General features: G+C 48.0%; 2 protein-coding genes and 1 long non-coding RNA gene across 6 annotated transcripts in view; 2 read left to right on the forward strand and 1 right to left on the reverse strand.

Moving 5' to 3' along the window:
* The window catches only part of PIF1 (PIF1 5'-to-3' DNA helicase), a 72,054-nt gene extending 66,004 nt beyond the window's left edge, over positions 1–6,050 (reverse strand). The window contains exons 1-2 of the mRNA XM_059180788.1: positions 5,920–6,050; positions 3,297–3,474 (exon numbers count right to left, since the gene is read on the reverse strand). Coding sequence (XP_059036771.1) covers positions 3,297–3,361 — 65 coding nt within the window. The 5' untranslated portion in view covers positions 3,362–3,474; positions 5,920–6,050. The remainder of the gene's footprint in view (positions 1–3,296; positions 3,475–5,919) is intronic.
* Positions 5,663–12,532, forward strand: LOC131835926 (uncharacterized). Its single transcript, XR_009355421.1, has 2 exons — positions 5,663–5,821; positions 12,328–12,532. It is a non-coding gene; the product is annotated as an uncharacterized LOC131835926 (long non-coding RNA).
* Positions 12,533–15,374: 2,842 nt separating this feature from the next.
* ANKDD1A (ankyrin repeat and death domain containing 1A) overlaps positions 15,375–19,554 on the forward strand; it is a 43,926-nt gene continuing 39,746 nt past the window's right edge. For 3 of the 4 annotated variants that reach the window (XM_059180796.1, XM_059180798.1, XM_059180797.1), the window contains exons 1-2: positions 15,375–15,619; positions 19,126–19,229. In XM_059180796.1, coding sequence (XP_059036779.1) covers positions 19,134–19,229 — 96 coding nt within the window. In that variant the 5' untranslated portion in view covers positions 15,375–15,619; positions 19,126–19,133. The remainder of the gene's footprint in view (positions 15,620–19,125; positions 19,230–19,554) is intronic. The other variant, XM_059180795.1, reaches the window with a different exon arrangement.

Genomic DNA, 19,554 nt, shown 5'->3' on the forward strand with positions numbered 1-19,554 from the left:
TCTTGGGATCTGGCTTTGCCCCTGTTCCCAGTGCCCCAGACCCAGAATCTACTCCTATCCTAGGGTCAAGGACCAGCAGAGAGATGGCCCCAAGTAGAGGGGCTGAGATCTGTTCAAGAACCCCACCTGGAAGTGGCTGGCAGACCAGTCGGCACGCCGGAGAAGAGATGGGTCTGCGGCCCCCAGAGGGACAGACGTGTAGGCCAGGCTGGATGGGTGCAGGGCCGCCACACAAAACCTAGCAGCCCAGACAAGTCCAATAGGCCAGAGACCCTGAAGCACCCTTGCCTCCTTGTTCTTGAACCCCCACATCTAACCTGCTAGCAAATCCTGTGGGCTCATGTCTTCCCTCCTGCCATCTCAGCCACCTGAGATACTGCAATAGCCCCTTCACTGGCCTCCCTGTTTCCACCTCTGAGCCCCCACAGCTGGCTCTCCACATAGCAGCAGAGCAATAGTGTTGAAGAACAGCCTTCTCAGTTGGGGCCTCCAGTGGCCTTACCTCCCAAAACCCACCTCTTTAATACCATGTGCTAATCCTCTCTCTTCCCCTCTGCTCCAGCCACTCTGGCCTCTTGCTTTTCTTCAAAACGTTCAGATATACCAGGGCACCTGGGGTGGCTCAGGCAGTTGAGTGTCCAACTCTTGATTTCAGCTCAGGTCACGATCTTAGGGTCATGAGATGGAGCCCCACGTTGGGGAGTCTGCTTAAAGATTCTCCCTCTGCTCCTCCCCCTGCTCATTCGCTTAATAAATAAATAAATCTCAAAAACAAACAAACAAACAAACAAAAAGTTCGGATGTAACTTTCCCTCTCCGGGCCTTTGCACTGGTTATCCCCTCTGCAGAGAGCACCCTTCCCTTAGGTATCTACACAGCAAACCACCTTCCTGCCTTCGTGCCCACGCAGGTGCCACTGTGTTTCTCAGGGTTCCAGCAGAACACTGCACTCCAGTTAGGATTATTTGAGGACTGTTCGCAAAGGTGTGAGTAGGATGTAAGGACATCCCAAGGGAGAGTGCTATGCCCAAGTGCGGGGGGCATGGGGCAACTTTACCACTCCCAGGCTTGAGGGGGAAGGAAGGAAGGGGTTGCTGGAAACAGGAAAAAGAGTACTGTGGGAGAGGGCCCCCAGACAGGAGCTGTGACCCTTCAGGGAAGGAGCCAGGAGAACAAGCACCTGGCGCTCCTTCCTGGCCTTCCTGCACGGGGTCCCCACTGGTGAGCCAAGCTGAAGGGCAAAAATGGATGTTCCCCAGAAACAATGACTTCCTTCTCTGCTGCTCCCACCCCCAGCCCCCAAGTCCTTTTACCTCGCCCTCTAGTCTTCCGGAGCACTTATCTCCTGATATTTCACATTTTCACCACAGTTATTTTATGTCTATCAGCTCCAGAAGGACAGGAATTTTGCTCTACTGCATCCCAAGGACACAGATGGGCATATAGCAGGCACTTAACAAATGATCAGGGAATACACGAGTGCCACTCAGTCTCCCTGGGTGCCTGTGGGCAAGCCTCTGGGCCCTTGCCTGGGTAAGGAGGAGCTGGATGCTGCAGTCTGAGGCCCCAGGGTGGCCAGAAGCCAGTGGAGCCCAGCAGGGTTGGGAAGGCAAGCCTGAAGGTCTGTGCCCAGAGCCACCACCCATACCTGTGGTTCCCAGAGCAGATCTCTGCCTCTCCCCATGGCTGTGATGTTGAGACCAGTAGGATGGTCCCTGGCCAAGGCCTTACTACTTGGTTTCTTGAACAAGGTGCTGCTCTGTGAAATCTCTTACTTCCTGAACCAGCTCTCTGAGGTAACATCTGGCCCCTCTCCTGGGCCTCCAAGGAATGTTTCCTTTAGGGAGGCCAGAACTCACCCTGCATGGAGGTCTGGGATTGTACCTTTGGGCTGTTTTCTAGGCATCCCTTGGCCAGGCCTTGGGTTCCCAAGGACAGGCCTGTGCCCCTTGCTGGGCTCTTGGGCTCCCTTCCCTACAGGTGCCCAGGGTACTGGGGCCTACCTGAGATGGCACTACCACCCCTCAATAAGCCCCAATGTCCTACAGAATAGAAGACCCAGGGGCAACTAGGTGGCTCAGTGGGTTAAGCCTCTGTCTTCGGCTCGGGTCGTGATCTCAGGGTCCTGGGATTGAGCCCCTCATCGGGCTCTCTACTCAGCAGGAAGCCTGCTTCCCACTCTCTCTCTGGCTGCCTCTCTGCCTACTTGTGATCTCTGTCAAGTAAATAAATAAAATCTTAAAAAAAAAAAAAAAGAATAGAAGACCCAAAACAAAGTGATGACCAACCCTGCCCTCCAATTGTAAAGTTGTGCATTTTCTCTAAGGGGTTTATCAATTGAAAGCTATTTCAAGCCAAATACCAACACGATTGGGGAGGGAGCTTCAGAAAATGATATTAATCTTCCTCTGGAAAAATAAACATTTGAAACTAGCACGAAAATTCTGAAAAAGGGAGGAACACACCACAGAAAACCCAGAAGTCTTAAAGTAAAACACTGATTATTTGAACATGTTTAAAAAAAAAAAAAAATTAAAGGGGCACCTGGGTGGCTCAGTGGGTTAAGCCTCTGTCTTTGGCTCAGGTCATGATCCCAAGGTCCTGGGATAGAGCCCCGCATCATGCTCTCTGCTCAGCAGGGAGCCTGCTTCCCTTCCTCTCTCTCTGCCTACTTGTGATTTTTGTCTGTCAAATAAATAAAATCTTTAATAAAAAAAAAAATTAAAAACCCAAATGGAGAAAAGTTAAAAGACCAAACACTGGGAACACTATTTGTAAGAGAATGTTAGATAAAGAGCTAATATACTTAATATACACATTTTAGAAGTCAACATGAAAAAGAGGTAACCAAATTAAAAAATGGGCAATTCATAAAGAAAGAAAAATTCCAGATGAACAGTAAATACATGAAAAGATGCTCACCTTCACTCATAATTTAAGAAACAGATAACAAAGTAGCAATGAAATGCCATTTTCAACTGCCAGATTGGCACCAATGAAAGGTTTTGCAACGTATAGTGTTGGTGAGGGTATGGGGAGACAGCCCCAAACATTGCAGGAATGTAAACTAACCAGCATATTGGAGGGCAATTTGGAAATAGCTACTGTGGTGGAATAAAGGTGATCACAAATTCTTTGACAGTTCTCCCATAGAGAAAGGAGGTCGGCGATCCTTTCCTTTTAATTTGGGCTGGTGTTTACGTTCTCTGGCCAATAAAATCTAGCAAAAGTGACACTGTTATAGTTCCAAACATATCCCTTAACTTGCCCAGCAGGTTCTACATCCTGCCTCTTACCTGAACTGCAATGACCAGCTGTGAGAAGCCCAAAGCATGCAGGGGAGTCCTGGAGGGGATGGCATCACTTGCAGAGGGAGGTCAAGAAGTGGTGAGGCCTTGTCCTGTGAGTAAGGAGGCTGGCTTGGCAGAGAAGCAAAAATAAACCGTCCAGCTAAGCCCTTCCTGAATTCCTCACCTGCAAAATTGTGAATAAGATAAAGCGGTGGCTTTAGGCATTGTATTTAGGGGTGGTTTGTCCTTCAGCAATAAGTAACTAGAACAGCTATCCAAATTTAAATTTACACTTTGACCCAGCGATTTGACTTCTATGAATCTAACCTACCAAAATGTTTGCACGATGCACAAAAATACCTGACCAAAGAGGTTCATTGCAGCAATGTTTGTGATAGGTAGCACAATGCTGGAAACAAGCTATCTGTCCCTCACCAGGGGAAAGGCTAGTATACCTAGTTAATGATATATACTGTACCTACTGAAAACCTGAACCAAGAAAAAGTGCTCTCTGTAGTCCTATGAGCCTAGAGTGACACACAGAATGGTTAAGAGCATGGATTCTGACACTGTAAACACTGGTTCTGCCATACGTGATCTGTGCGACTTAGGGAAAACTGTTTAACGACTCTATTCTATAATTTCCTTACTTGTAAACTGAAGATGATAATCATAGCACCTCTTTCAGAGGGCCGTGGTGGGAAATAAATGTGTTAAAATGATAAGCCTCGTGTTGCTCTGTGCAATACGTACTTTGAAGATGGAAAGGGGCCGAACTTAAAGTGGGTTGGAGCAGACTTTTAATATTCTTAAGGGCCTGCAAAGCAAAGGATCTGCCATTTTGCCATCCTGAGATGGGCAAGGGAGATTTGACAAAGACTGAAAGGCAGCAGTGGGACAATGTTTTCAGAGAAATGGACTCACACTATACTCCCTGTTCTGTTTCTTGCTATCTCTTAGGCATTCTTCCTACCTCAGCACTTATAGACCCATTCATTTCTTTTTTTAACAACTGCTCAGTATTGCCTTGTATGGCCGCACCTCAATATATTTTCATCCTCTAGTTTTTTCCAGATTTACTGAAAAAACAAAAACAAAAAAAACAAAACTGACCTACATCACTGTATAAGTTGCCTTAAACTTTGATTTACATATATTGTAAAATGATCACTAACCCCTACTGGTGGACTCTGGAGTTTCTTCTTTCCTACAGTTACAAACAACACCACACCAAATGTCCTTACACATTTATTTTTGCCCTAGCACTGCTATGATTTCTGTAGAAGATGTAGATTCTTCAAAATGGAGTTTTGAATGGAGTTTTGTGGATTCTTCAAAATGGAGTGTAAAGTATATATACACCTAAAAAAATTCTGATGGCTCTGATCAAATTGTTTCAATATCTGGTCCCATTCCCCATTCCCACTGCATTTGTTTTCACAACTCTGTCTCTTTGTGCTTATTATTGTTATTTTTTAGACGAACTTTAGTATAATTTTGCAAAGTATTATATGGCCTTGTTTTTGAATTAATACAGCAACGAATCAAGTTCCATTGTCTGCCTTGAAAAATTCAGTCTGGTAGGGATGGGGGTGCAAAGAGGTATCCCGTGGCTGGGGGTAGTAGCTGCAAAATAAAGCAGTCACTCCATCAAGGCTATAGGGCTGGCACTGAAGGCTGGACTATGAGTTTTAGGAGCCCCCAGGAGAGAGCAGCACTGGGGTCTGAGACAATCAGGGAGGCCTCCGAAGAGGTTTCGTGCCCAGCCTTTGCACTGGTTCCAGAGCATTTTTTAGAACGCTGACTCACTGAATGCTCACGGTAGCCCTTAGCATTAGGTGGTATTATTATTTCCACCTTCCAGATGAGGAAACTGAGGCTTGGAGAATGAAAGTCTTGCCCAGCTCCAGCCTTTGAGCTCTTGGCTTCCCTTTTCCTCTCTGTTGATTGTACTTTCCCTATCCCTGCCTCAGGACACTGCTCGTGGCGGGGTGGCCTTCTTAAAGAGGCTGGAACGCAGACCCCAGGCCACACCGCGCTGCCCCACCTCCGGGCCCACAACTCCCGGGCATCCCCGCCCTTGTTCAGGCAAACACCTCTGGGACATCCGTGCTGCAGTATTCAAATGCACATTACCCTGGCCGGAACCCATCTCCGTCAATCGCCAAACTGAACAGCATTATTGTATCTTGGGCGCTCAGGCTGACGAAGGCCTGGGACTCTCCCGGGAGGTCCTTAGTGAAGGGGGAAGTCAGGGAAGTGGGAATTAAACTGGCAGCTTACCCGCCGATACGGGGTCCTGACATCCCAGCAACTCTGCCGCCTTTCACACACACACACACACACACCCCCCCCGGGGCCAAGTCCTTGCCTGGCGGCCAACCGCCTGCGCTGCGATTCTGGGGAAAACCTCACAAAACAGAGTAGCAGGAAGCCGGCGTGGAGAACCAGCTCCGAGAGACTCGGAGGCTGCGGGCAGTCCCACTTCTCCGCGAGGCTCCTCCGTGGCAGGCGGACCCAGCCAAGCTCAGGTCAGACTGGCGTCTGTAATTCCCCGCAGCTGGCTCTCACGCTCCTCCCGCCTCGGTCGCGCTCGTGCGGGAGGTGGGGCGGAATAAGGTGCGCACACCTGGGACAATTACGGTATTTACCGCCGGCAGCTCTTGGCCGGCTCTGGCTCCCCCGTGTGTCGACCGCAGGAACTGCAGTTGGGCCGAACGGAGAAGTTGCGCAGCTGGAGAAGCTGCTTGAGCGGCCGCCGCCTGACTTTCGCCCTTGTCTGGCTCCTCCAATCCCGCATGCCTGCTTGCTCTGGTTTCTAGGGTTGCCCCCAAAGCGCTTTTCTTCCCGGAGAGCGCGCGCACGCGCGCGCCTGCAGCCGGGGTGCCCTAGGGACTCACACGGCAGCGCCACGTGGACCACCCAGTTCGCCTTCGGAGAGAGGCATGCCGGGATTCCACTCGCCTGTTTTCAGTGTGTCCTTGGGGGAGTCATTAACCTCTGCACTTCGCTTGCCTCCTCGGTAAAATGGAGCTTAAATTTACTGCGTCTTACTTCACAGGGTTGTCCAGACGATTCAGCGGGTTAGGTGGCAGGTAATGATTACCACCATAATAAGTCACTCGCTGTGTGCCAGGGACTGCTTTAGGCATTTTGAAAGGACCCTATAGAAAAGTATCACCCATAGATGAAGAAATTGAGATTTAATGATTTGCCCAGAGTCACATGGCTGGAGAGTAGCAGAACGGCGACCAGACTCAGGAATATGAGTACACAAGGGATGGGAAGTGTGGGTGGGGTCCAAGGTTTGTAAGTTTAGGGGGGTGCCCAGAGGCCTGAAAAATAAAACAGCCAGCCTTCGTTAATCAATGCTTTCTTGCTCTAATGAATTATTCATCCCATCTTAGTATCATGCTTGCTTGGGCAGGGAACTAAAAGACCATCCAGGCTGACTTCCTTGTGAAGATAGGGAGAGACTTCTCCAGGGTCACATGGCTGGGCAGAGCAGAACAGAGCTGGACCTCAGTCCTAGCCCTATGCTGGGGCTGCTTCCCCCTTTCCTTCCCCTCTGGGTAAGCAACACTCAAACTACCCACTCCGTACTGGCACTTCTCCAGGGGCTGCCCACTGGCCACTCCTGACCTTACTTGGTAAGAACCTTCTGCCATTCCCCTCCTTCTCCCTTCTCCAGGCATTCCAGGCCTCTCTCCCCTGAAGGACTAATGGCTTCCAAGTGCTGACACATGACCAGTAAATATTTTGCCATTGTCTCTGTGTATGTAACTTTTTTCCTTTTGTTAGAATGGGGCTAGCTGGGGGACCTGGGTGGCTCAGTCGGTTAAGCAAGCATCTGCCTTGGGCTCAGGTCATGATCCCACTGCCTTTTGCTCAGGTTGTGATCCCAGGGTCATGGGATCAAGCCCTGCATCAGGCTCCCTGCTCTGCCGGGAGCCTGCTTCTTTCCCTCTGCTGTTCCCTCTGCTTGTACTCTCTCACGCTCACTCTCTCTCACATAAATAAATTAATAAATAAAATCTTAAAAAAAAAAAGTGGGGCTAGCTATGGTAGCTACACTTGTGGTGAGCATAGTTTTATAAATTGTATAAACTCATCAGATTGAAATTAATGTAACATTGTGTGTCAGCTATCCTCAACTATACTCAACTATACAAAGAAGGAAAGAGAGAGAAAGGGGCTTATATATAAATATAATATATAATGAGTGATTTCTAGTGTCATCTTTGGGCATATGAATCATGGATGTATTTTTCCTTGTTTGTATTTTAAATTTTCTTTGGTAATGAACAACCATCACTTTATGAGTAAGACAAGAAATAAAACTTGTTTCAAAATCCTTTCAAGAAAAAGGCCAACAATAATAAAGAAAATGAGCTAGAAATAAGAATGGATTGTTCTCAGGAAAAAAATGAAAATGGTTTTTAAACATAGGCAAGATCACTGACTTTGTTCGTAATGACAGAAATGCAAATTAAAATTACATACATGGGCTGCCTGCTCAGCAGGGAGTCTGTTTCTCCCTGTCCCTCTGTCCCTCCCCCTGGTCATGCTCTCTCTCTCTCTCTGTCAAATAAATAAAATATTTATTTTAAAAGATAAAATAAAAGATTTTATTTATTTATTTGACAGACAGAGAGCACAAGTAGGCAGAGAGGCAGGCAGAGAGAGTTGGGGGAAGCAGGCCAAGCAGAGAGCTCGATGCAGGACTTGATCCCAGGATCCTGGGATCACGACCTGAGCAAAAGGCAGTGGCTTAACCCACTGAGCCACCCAGGCACCCAAATAAAATCTTTTTAAAAAGTTATACTGAGTTACCATTTTTTACCTATCAGATTGGCAAAAATCCAAGTTTGACAGGATGTCCTATTGGGAAAGTTGTGAGGAAACAGGCATTCTCATATGTTGCTGATGGAGTACAAAACAATACAGATTCTGTGGAGGGCATTTGGCAATTGCTAGCAAAATCACATTTGCATTTACCCTTTAACACAGCAACCCTGCTTCTAAGAATAGATCCCATAGATGCAGTGGTTAATAAAAAAAAGCCAAATGATACATGCATGAGGCTATTCATTGTAACTCTACTGTAATAGCCAAAGATTGGAAATAGGGCAGGTGCCATCAGAAGGCACTGGTTGGCTAAGCCACACAATGGAGGACTCTGAGGCAGCAAAAAGAACAAGGAAGATCACAACAGACCATTGCAGAGAGATCACCTGGGTGGGTTTTTCGGTGGGTAAAGGATGTGGGTGTCCACAGTAGGCAAATCTGTAGAGATAGAGGGTAGATTAGTGGTTGCCTGGGGCTCTGGTGGTGACAGAGGTGGGGGCAGTGAGAGCTAAAAGGTATGGGGTTTCTTTTTTTGGTGATGAAAATGTTCTAAAATTGAATGGTGACGAGAATACAACCCTGAACAATACTAAAAACCACTGAATTGTACACTTATATGTGTGGATTGTATGGTGTGTTAGATCTCAAACTTGTCAAAAAAAAAAGGCAAAAGGCAAAATGAGACAACTGTGTATAATATGCTATTGTAGGAAAGGGAAAGTATATATCTATGTCATGTCACATATACATATATATGATTTAAATTAAACAATATAAGGGTAAGCAACAACAACAGAAAAGGTTATTGTGTTGGTCAGGATTCAGTTAGAGAGCAGAATCACTCTAAGATTACAGGATGGGGGCTTTATCATAGCAATGTGCTTTGCACGATTGTGGAAGGAGCTGGTGAAGACAGTGACTGCAAGGGGAGGGAATCAGAGGAGTCACTAGCCGGTCAGTCTGAGAAACCCAGTATGTCTAGCGGAAGGTGCAGGGGCCTCTGTTGGAAGCTGTGTCCTCTACATAGAGGATGCCCCTGGGTCTGCCTCTGAGCATCGGTGGTAGCCAGGGGCTGCTTTGGTCAGTAGGATCATCAGAGGGGAAGAAAAACTAGATGTGAATGAAGGAGAGCAAGAACCAACTGGAAACTGCTGGGCTATGACAACTGACCGTGACAACCTTCAGAGACTTGACTTTGAAACTATAAATATTTTACATAATTATTAAACAAAATTAACGTTTAAAAAAGCAAAAATGAAACAAACTTCTGATTTTTTTTCTCCAAACCTATGCTATGTTGAGTTGGTGACATAACCACACGAGTAGGAACTATCCCAAGTGATCTCAAAACAGTAATGTGATTATAAGCCCTTTGTGGGATATATTCAAATGACAAGAAAATCCTTTTTATTTTTAAGTAGGCTTCACGCCTATCAAGGAGCCCAACATGAGGCTTGAACTCAAGACCCTGAGATCAAGACCTGACCTGGGATCAAGAGTCAGACCAACTGAGCCACCCAGGCACGCTCCCTCTGCCCCCTTTTCAAGTAAACCTTTCATTCAACATGGGGCTGAAACTCACAACCCTGAGATCATGAGCTGCACGCTCTAGGGACTGAGGCAGCGAGGGGCCCCAACGAGACAAACTTTTAAAAATACTTCAACAGTGTTCAGGAATCATATTGTTGGTTTTTATGTTGGAATTGTTATTCTGAAACTTTTGTGAGTATATTGTGGTTAAAGTGAACGACGAATTATGTTGCCATCACTGAGAAGTGGGACTTCCAACATAGGAGAAAGAAAATACAGATGTAATTTTTATAACATTAGGTAAAAACCCTGTTGTCTTGAATTTGAGCTTATAGTCATTCAGTGATGAGTATGAACTAGTGATGCATTTTATCAGGAAACAAACAAATGAGACATTTCCTAGCTCTATCCACTGGAAGTTCCTAGAAATAAGACCAACCCAGTAGCAATGATCATCCCTAGTGCCCAGACTGTGGTCTCTCGATATCTTTCCTGCTAAAAGGACCCAAGACTCCTTGGGTCTAGAAATGGCTGATTCTAGGTCTGGGGCTGGGAATGGGCTGGATCAACCTGGAGTATCTTGTCACACCAGAAGCAGGGAAGCTGTTAAAGACTACTGTGGTTGACACAAAAAGGTTTAGTCTCCGGTTTGGCCAAAGAGGCCATAATTTGAGCGTCAATAAGGAAAATAACTTCAGAGGGTTAAACACAGTGAATATGAGCGAATATGAATTTACTTCAATATAATGCAGGGGAGAGAAGGATGTTAACCAAGACAGTTAGCAGCTGAACCTGGATGATAGATACACGGGGTTCATCATATTATTTGCTCTACTTTTATGTATATTTAAATTTTCTATAGTATTCTTTTTTTTTTTTTTTTACAAAATTCCTATCTCTTAGATAAGGCAAATATGGCAAAATTATATGTGATACTATTCTTTCAACTTTTCTGTAGATTTGAAAATTTTCTAAGTAAAACATTAAGAGAAAAAAAAAAAATCTGTCTTGATACTTTTGCCTCAGCAAGAAGCCTCAAATCTCAGACCTAGGGTCCAATGCCTTGGAAAATAATGCAAGTCTTTTTTTTTTTTTAAGTGGGAAGGAATTCAGGAAAGTTCAGATTGTTAAAAAAGAAAACCATAGGCCCAAGATGGTGTCACTTTTGCTCAGTCAAGACACCAAACAGCAGCTGAATACCTAAGCTAAGTGCAGTTTCAACCTCCCGCAGAAACATAGTCTCTGTTAAATCAGTCAGGGATTTTCTGGTCAGCGCCAATGAGGTAATCTGTCACATGAGCCCTCTCCTTGCTTCCAACAATCCTTTCTTTTCTTTTGTGAGTAACATCCTTGTCCCACCCGCCTTCCTGTAAAAATGACAGACAAAGCACATGTCTCCCTTCATTGATGGAAGCCCTGAAGATGTAGGTTTGAAGTTCCAAGTGGTCCTTGCAAGGAGTCCAGATACTGTTAGGTTTTCCTCCTAGCTCTGACCTTGCTGGATTTGGGGACTGCTACATTTGGTGCTCTGAGACCATAACATTTCTCTCAGTTCCAAAGAGCTACTAAAAATGGAGCCTAAGTTCTGGGTTGTGAGGCAGCTCCCTGAGGCAAAAGAATCAAGACAAAGACATGATTTTCTCTCTCTCTCTCTCTCCTTTTTTTTTTTTTTTTTTTTTTTTTTTACAATTTTATTTATCTATGAGAGAGAGATCACGAGCATGGGGGAAGGGAAGAGGGAGAAGCAGACTCCCCGCCCAGCATGGAGTCCAATGTGGGATTCCATCCCAAGACCCTGGGATCATGATCTGAGGCCAAAGGCAAAAGAGGCTTAACCTCCTGAGCCACCCAGGTGCCCCGATTTTTTTTCTCTTAATTTTTACTTAGGAAAATTTCAAATCTACAGAAAAGTTGAAAGAATAGTACCATATATTAATATTTTACTATAGCTGCCTTATCTAAGAGATAAGAATTTTGTAAAAAAAAAAAAATTACTGTAGGGGCGCTTGGGTGGCTCCGTGGGTAAAACCTCTGCCTTCAGCTCAGGTCATGATCCCAGGGTCCTGGGCTTGAGGCCCGAATCAGGCTCTCTGCTTGGCGGGGAGCCTGCTTCCTCCTCCTCTCTCTCTCTGCCTGCCTCTCTGCCTACTTGTGATCTCTGTCAAATAAAATAAACAATTTTTTTTTTAAAATTACTGTAGAAAATTTCAAATATACATAAACATAGAGCAAATAATATGATGAACTCCATGCTAGTCTGGTGTTCCGTTTGAGTATGAAATGATGAGCAATGAACTCTGAATAGGAATAGGGAGACCCAGTCTTATTTGTGTGTCCCAGAGTTACAGATTGTGACTGCTCGGGAGGCAAAGGCTGCTCGAAGAGGGACAGTGTGGGTAGCGATGGCAAAACTAACATTGGAAGATGCACACTTAAGCCGGTCCAAAAATGACAAAGAACTAATTGTGGAAAAGGAAATGTCAAGTGCAAAGATCCTGAGGCAGGTCAGGGAAAATTTCATTCTGCTGAAAGGAATTTAACAAGTTTAATTTTGTTTTTTCCTCCCCCAGGGAAAGAGGGCTTCAGCTACCTTCATTTGACTCAATCTGTTCTTGACTGATTGATTTGTTGATTAGGTTCTTCTTATCTCTTCACTCAGGCAAAGCTGCCCTGCGGGCAAAGCATCCTGTGATGGGAACCAAAACTACCACCCCCTCAAGCAATAAGGACTGCCCTGATGACTGCAAGCCTCCATGACCAACCCCACAACAGTGACTGACCTGACCTTTACTGCCCACCTGCACGTACCCACTGACTTTTGCCCCACATTTTCCTTATTTAAACTTACAAGTATTCTCAGCACTAAGAGATGGTCTGTGGGTTGCTGGCCTGTGGTCTTCTGGGTGTTGGCCTCACGGAAATTAATTCCTTCCTGGTTTCATCCTCAGTCATTTCTCTGCCTCTGGATTTTGTCAGTGGCCAGGGGACGAATCTGGTCTGCTTGGGACCCCTGGAGTCAGGTGCCCTCACACCTTTAGGCCCCAGCTACATGAGGACTGAAAAAAAAAAAAAAAAAGACATTTGAAATGATGTGCATCATTACTAAGCTAAATAGAGCTCATAAATGAGTATCATTGACGTTATTTTTCCACAGTCAAACCAAGTTTTCCATCACTTTGATATTTCCACCTTGTTTCTAGTAGATGTTAAGGTCAATCACGTCCCTCTGTCACACACACTCATACAGGTCCTGTAGCCACCTCACATGCCCTACCCCCAGCCCTAGCACTATGCTCTCAGGCTCTCTCTCCACCTCTGTTGACTGTGATGGTCTCTGATTTACCTCTTCTGTCCCCCAACCCCACAGTCCCTTTAGCATTAGGGAAGCAGCATGTGTGTGTGGAACTGTCTTCTTTGAGAATGACCTGGGGATCATCAGAGTGAGCGAGCACTTGAGTGAGTAAGGGGGTGTGTATGTGGTGTGTGGAGGGTGAGATTGAGGGCTGGAGAAGCAGGGTGAAAGTGTGCTCTGCATACCATCAGGGAAGGAAAAAGGCAGAGCCAGGGTTTGGTTCCCCCAGCTACCTCCCTCCAAATATCCCTCCCAAGATAGAGTGGTATGAACACCTAAGGCTCTGGGGCCTTGTCCAAAGTGGCCCATCAGATTTTGCATCTTACTCCCTTGTTCATTGAACCATGGTAGCTTTAATAAAAATGCAACTTTTCTACCCTTTCCCAGTCATCGTGTAAAATTTAAGTCCCGACGATGGCTTCCTGTACTCTTCATTCTCACTGTGTATCCCAAGATATGAGTATCCTAGTTGAGATGCAAAAAGCAGCAGCCACTTCATTCTGCCAGCCCAGAGCTATGGCTATCACTGACGGCAAGTGGGCAGGTGTGCCAGCCACCCGCTCCCTGGCACCTCTGCATCCATCTGGGAGGCCAGGGCTTAGAGAGAGAAACTGCCTGATGCCTGTGGCTTTGACTCCATCAGAATCTTCTCAGCCTGCCGGATGCTCAGGTTCTGGCTCTTGAACGAGACCACCTTGAATGAGAAGCCTGGCTCTGCCCTTTACCGATGTGAGTAGGGAGAATTATTTACTCTCTTGTGCTTCAGTTCAGTCTCCATAATATGGTGATGCCCATTTCACATAGGATGGTTTGGGGTACAAAATGAGATAATTCACACAAAGTGCTTAGCTTGAAGCTTACTAAGCGTTACTTATTATCATTATGTTATTATTCCCAAAGGCCATCCCAAATACTTCCTCCTCCAGGAAGACTCTTTGAACTTACAATAATGACTGAAAATTATTACCAGAGAACTAGTAATAGTTCCTTGTCTTGGGGTAGAGATGCCTGGGACTCCAGGATCCCTAAATCTAAAGGGCCGTAAACGCCTTCAAGCCAAAAAGGCAAAGAAGAGAAGACATGGACAGCCCCCAGGGGTCTGAAGTGCAACCCATTCTGATATGTTTAATGTGTATCTTTTTGTTTGTGTCTTTGCAATCTCTATTGTCTTGTGTGTATGCATTTATTGATATTGTGTTATAGTTCTCACTGGGTTGTACTTTTTCAGCTCAGCCGTGGGTGTTTAAATCTGTGTTGTGAACACACCTGGTTGTAGAGGGTGCTTTTAGATAACAGGCTTGAGCAAGGCCAAAGCCCCCCCCCCCCCCCAAGGACCACCAGGCTGAATGCAGACAGGCTCATTAAGTCACCCACCTCCAAATAGCCCTAAGGCATCAACGTGCTACTTAAAACCAGGCACAATTACCAAAAAAGGGAAAACTCCTATACATCCCCATACTTCCTCACTCCGCCCTTTAACTATAGGTTCTTGCCACCACATGTGGTGTCCCCTTTATTGTCCTTGCAATGTATCCAATAAAGTTCTCTCTATTTTGTTCTGCCTTGGTGAATTCTTTCAGGGCCTGTGTCCCCAGCCCGCACCCAGTCCCCAAGCTGCATCCTGGTTCCTCATTTCTCTAGTTGCATAGTCACACTTTCCCCACCCACTCCCTCAGTGCAGAAGCTCAAGTCTCCTTCAACTTCCAGCCCCCACGAAACAAGGCAGCAAGAAATGTCCTTTTTTTTTTTTTTTAAGATTTTATTTATTTATTTGACAGAAATCACAAGTAGTCGGAGAGGCAGGCAGAGAGAGAGAGAGAGAGGGAAGCAGGCTCCCCGCTGAGCAGAGAGCCCGATGCGGGACTCGATCCCAGGACCCTGAGATCATGACCTGAGCCAAAGGCAGCGGCTTAACCCACTGAGCCACCCAGGCGCCCCAAGGAATGTCCTTTTACATGTCCTTTTCTGAGACTGGAAGGGAAAAGCTGCATTCTAGGGTCAAAGTTCGCTGTGTTCAGTTTCCCTCATGACTACGGGACCGTTTTCCAGAATAACTCCCACCATCCGTCCACCTGGCTGTGACAGCTCCTCGCTGCTGCCAAGGTTTGGAATTATCCAGCTTTCTGATTTTGCCAGTCTAATTGGTGTGATACCTCATTGTCATTTTAACTTGTATTTTTCTGATCATGAATAAATCTGCCCATCTCTTCATATGCTTACAGGCTTGCTGGGGTGTCTGTGGAGTCTGACTTTCAGTGTCTGGTGGCAGCTGAGCAGGCTCCTGAGCGCCGAGGATGGGGCCTGCAGGAGGCCTTACACGAATGTAAGGCGTCTCTATGGCGTCCAGAGGAACGCGCCGAGGAGGCTGGGACAGCTCCTTGGGCAGACACGCCTACGGGGACCTAAGGAGCCCGGAGTGGCCCCGCTCCGCTGGCCTCCCGTGTGAAAGGCGCGGAGCGGTGGGCAGGTCGAGGGAGCCGGAGGAGGCACCTTCATTCTGGTTCGGGACCGCAGCAGCTGCGCCCACGTCGTGCTCCAGGGTCCAGGCAGGACCGAAAGCTCCGGAGAGGCGGCCGCCACGCGCACCTCCGCGCTCCCGGTAGCCCCCGCGTCCCGACCCCTGCTCAGCGCCCCCTCCCCTCAGCTCGTGGCGCCGCGCCCACGCGGACACGCAGCGGGGCAGAAGCGCGCGCCTGGGCTGCGGAACGGCGGCATGGAGGAGCCCCTGGCGTGGGAGACCGACGGCCGTGAGTCGGCCGCGCGGTGGGGTCTGGGGGCGGACGCGGGCAGAGCCCAGAGGAGTCCCGCACGCCCGCGGGGGTGCAGGAATCCGCGATTGGCGCTGTCCGCGCGGCCACCTCGGTCATGGGCTTCTCTATGGCGTCCAGAGGAACGCGTACGGGACCAGGGGGAGGGACACTGGCCGCGCGTCCGGGACTCGGCGGCGCCACGGGTCCGAGGAGCAGGGAGCTGCCGCCGCGGAGACAGTAGCTAGAGGTTTATGCGAATGAGAAGGTCATGCGATCCTGTATTGAGTACTTAATTTATGTGCTAGGCGGAGCCAGGGCAGGGATGCTATTTGATCTTCACAGACGCCCTGCGGGTTGGATCTATTGTTATGGCCATTTTGCAGAAGAGAAAGCCGAGGCACAGGATGGTTAAATAAGTTAGCCAAGGTCACACAGCCTTTAAGTGGTAGAAATGCTGAAGGCCCCTGCTCTCCCAGAATGCTGGGGTTGGGTAGGGGAATGAAGGCTATACCGCATGGGAAACTGAAAACCAGAGGAGCTGTGGTGTGCCGCAGGTGGGATGAGCTCACGGCACAGCATTCCTCAGGGAGTATGCTCAGTGCCAGGGCCTCTAGGCCGGGTAGTGGCATCCGGTGGGCATGTGGGCATCAGCCGGCCTAAGAGGCTTTGGCTGCACTCCCTGGGAGAGAGGGAGGAGGACTGGGCTAGTGTCCTCCCTGGGATGGGTGGGGGACGGTGAGGGGCTCTATAGAGGTGCTGTTTCAAAGGGTGCAGGGTTCTTCCTGGGTCAGAGGATGACTTGAGTGGCCCATAAAGAATGTGCAGCTATGGAGTATTGGGATGTGTGGGAGGGAATTCTGGGCAGAGGAGGCTGCATGGGAAAGGTCTCCAAGGCCAGAGCACAGTGTGTATTGGATGTGGACAGAAAGAAGATGCATGGGTTGAGGTGGATGGAAGGGAAGAGATTACGCCTGATTTCACTGGTGCCTTGCAGGGTCTGCTTGCTCTCACTCACACTCAGTGCCCGTTTGCCAACACAAACCAGGCCACTTCCAGGCTTCAGCTAAGAGAAAGGGAATCAGAGCTGGAAGAGATCTCTACAGATGATTTTCTTCACCTTCCTGCAGTTTTACAGCTGAAGAAACCGAGGCCTCCAAAGGGATACATGGCTAGCCTGGGATCCTGCTGCTAGAAAGTGGCACAGTGGGTACCAGAATCCCCGCTTCTCTAAGCTCACACCTGAAGTGGAGCTCTTTTCCCCAACCTGGATCATGGTGTTGTTCAGCCAAGAGGTTAAGGAAACAAAAGCTCAGGACTTAGTGCTTCCTGAAGGTATTTGAGAGATTCTTCCAGTAGAGCCTTCTCTTCCCCTATAGGAAAGGCATCCTCTTTAGAGGTGGGAAAGGGCGGAGCTAGCAATGGAGACCGCACTTGGAAGGTGGTGTTTTCTCACTCCCCTGAAATATTGACCTGAAGCTGCCTTCCGCTCAGTGCCTCCTTCCCACCATTTACCTGAGCTTGTGGTTTGATTTTCCAGGGGCCTAATGAGTCTTAACTGGGAGAGCATCTTATAGTTGAAAGGCCCCTGAAGAGATTTAATGATTTGTATGTCATTCATTCATTCAACAGATGTGTGCCAGGGCCCGAATTTGGGGATACAGCAGTTAACAAATCAGACAAAAATCTCCCCTGTCATGGCTTATAACAGTGGGGGAGGGGGAGAAGACAGTGAACCTAGTTAAGTATGTAAGTATAGCATATGTCTGTGGTAAGGGGTGCTATGGAGAAAAAGAATGTAGGGAGGTGGCTTGGGAGGATGCTTTCCTTGGTTGGGATTTCTTGGACCCTGAATTGAAGGAAGCCCCAGCTGGAGGGACACCAGAATGTATTCTCTGACCCTTTACCTTACAGGATTCATAGTGATGATGATGTTGGCACTATTTGCTAGATACCATAATAGGGGCTTTTCATATCTTATTATCTAATCATTACTACAATCCTACAGGGCAGCTCACGTTCCCCATTTTGCAGATGAGGGAACTGAGCCACAGGATAATTAAGTCACAAGGCCGGGAGACCTGGAAGTGACTCGCCAGAGTTGAACCTAGAGCCATGTGATTGCCCTGGGCCAGCAGCTCCCGAAGACCCTAGGTTGTATCTGTAAGGCCTCGAAAAACCCAAGACCCTCTCCATATCTGGAAAGCATATCTGGAAAATGGATGGCAGGCTTATCTGTCACTGAGCTCATGCTAGCCTTCCCTGCCCAAACACTGGACACCTCTCCTTAGATATACAAAGGGGCTGAATCTGGACATTCACATTGGACCAGACACACAGGATGTGGGTTTGGCAGCAATCAGACCACAGATTATCTGTCCTGTAATGACCATGCAAAGGTCTAGCAAATATTTGTGCCTTGTGCTAGTATGTCTAAGCCTTTCTGGGGGAGGGACAGGCATCTATTAGTCTGTTATGTGTCACTCATGGAAAGAGAGTTTTATGGATCCCTCCCTGCTGTGAGCTGTAGGTGGGTCAGCAAAGGTCAGATGTGGCCAAGGTCACCAAGGAGTTTGCGGTCCAGCCAAGAACACCAGACATGCTCACAAGCCAAGAGCAGTCAGGATGATGGCAGTGTGGGGGTCTGGTGAGATGAGCCCAGGATGTCACCAGGCCTGGGTCCTCCTGGCCTGGCCACCACCCTCTGAACCCACCACTGTCCCTGGCAGACCTCAGAGCTCTCTATAGTCTGAGGTAATGATGCAGTGTTGAGGCAAGGGGAGCCCTGAGAGAAGGCAAGTCAGGGTGGGCCACACGGCTGTGTGTGAGAGGTGATGGCTGGTCAGGATTGGGGATGAAGGGAGAAGAAATGGAGGGACAAGGACAAAGAAGCCAGGTGAGCGTGCCTCTGGCCTTGCCCGAGCCTGATGAAGTAGGTGGCTCAGTACCTCCTGGCTGCCTTCTTCACTGGACACAGCCAGAGAAAAGGTAGTTATTAACTCCAGTGGGAATGAATTCCATCCCTTCCTTAAGAGCTGTTCTTGGGGTCATGAAAACTGGATGATGGGGGACCTCTGTGGGCCGTGATGGGCACACACCTGGCTCCCGTGGACAGTCTTACTGTCCCATCTTTAGGGTTTTGCTAAGTCCTGGTTATGTGGACTTGGGGTGAATTAGTGAAGAAAAGCAGCTTGTCTGGGGAAGTCCCTAACATCCGAAGGGAGGAGCGGCATCTCCACCTGAGTCCGAGTCCGAGCTGGAAGGGAAACATTCCAGGCAGGGAGGAGCTGTTCACCCTTCCTCCTCGCGCCGTGTGAGGACCCTGCCCCTCATCCCTCATCCCCTTTTCTGCCCTTAGTGCTTCCTATGGAGAGGCAGCTCCATGAGGCCGCCCGACGGAACAACATCGGGAGGATGAAGGAACTGATGGAGAGGAGAGTCAACGTCAGGGCCAGAAACCACGTTCGTAATGGGGCTCTTCCCAATCGGGAGGCTTGGATAGGAATAGTGCCTGCCGCAGTGATCGCAGTGACAATTCCACACGGGAGAAACAGTTCATGGAGCCCAAGGCAGAAGCATTTGCATGTTTTAACTTGGGGGAGGCTCAGATTGTCCACATTGTCTCAAGGTCTTAGCGGTCTTACCTGAGGTCAGGGTTAGGCCTCCCAGCTGGGCTTGGGCAATTTGAGATCTCATACTCTTAACTCCTGTCACCCATCTGAAAGGCACACCCAAGGAACAAAGATTAGAGTCAGGAGGGCAGGGGTTGAAGGCCAGGAGACAGATG

Source organism: Mustela lutreola, chromosome 7 (assembly GCF_030435805.1).
Source record: "Mustela lutreola isolate mMusLut2 chromosome 7, mMusLut2.pri, whole genome shotgun sequence".
In the NCBI taxonomy this organism is placed as follows: Eukaryota; Metazoa; Chordata; class Mammalia; order Carnivora; family Mustelidae; genus Mustela; species Mustela lutreola.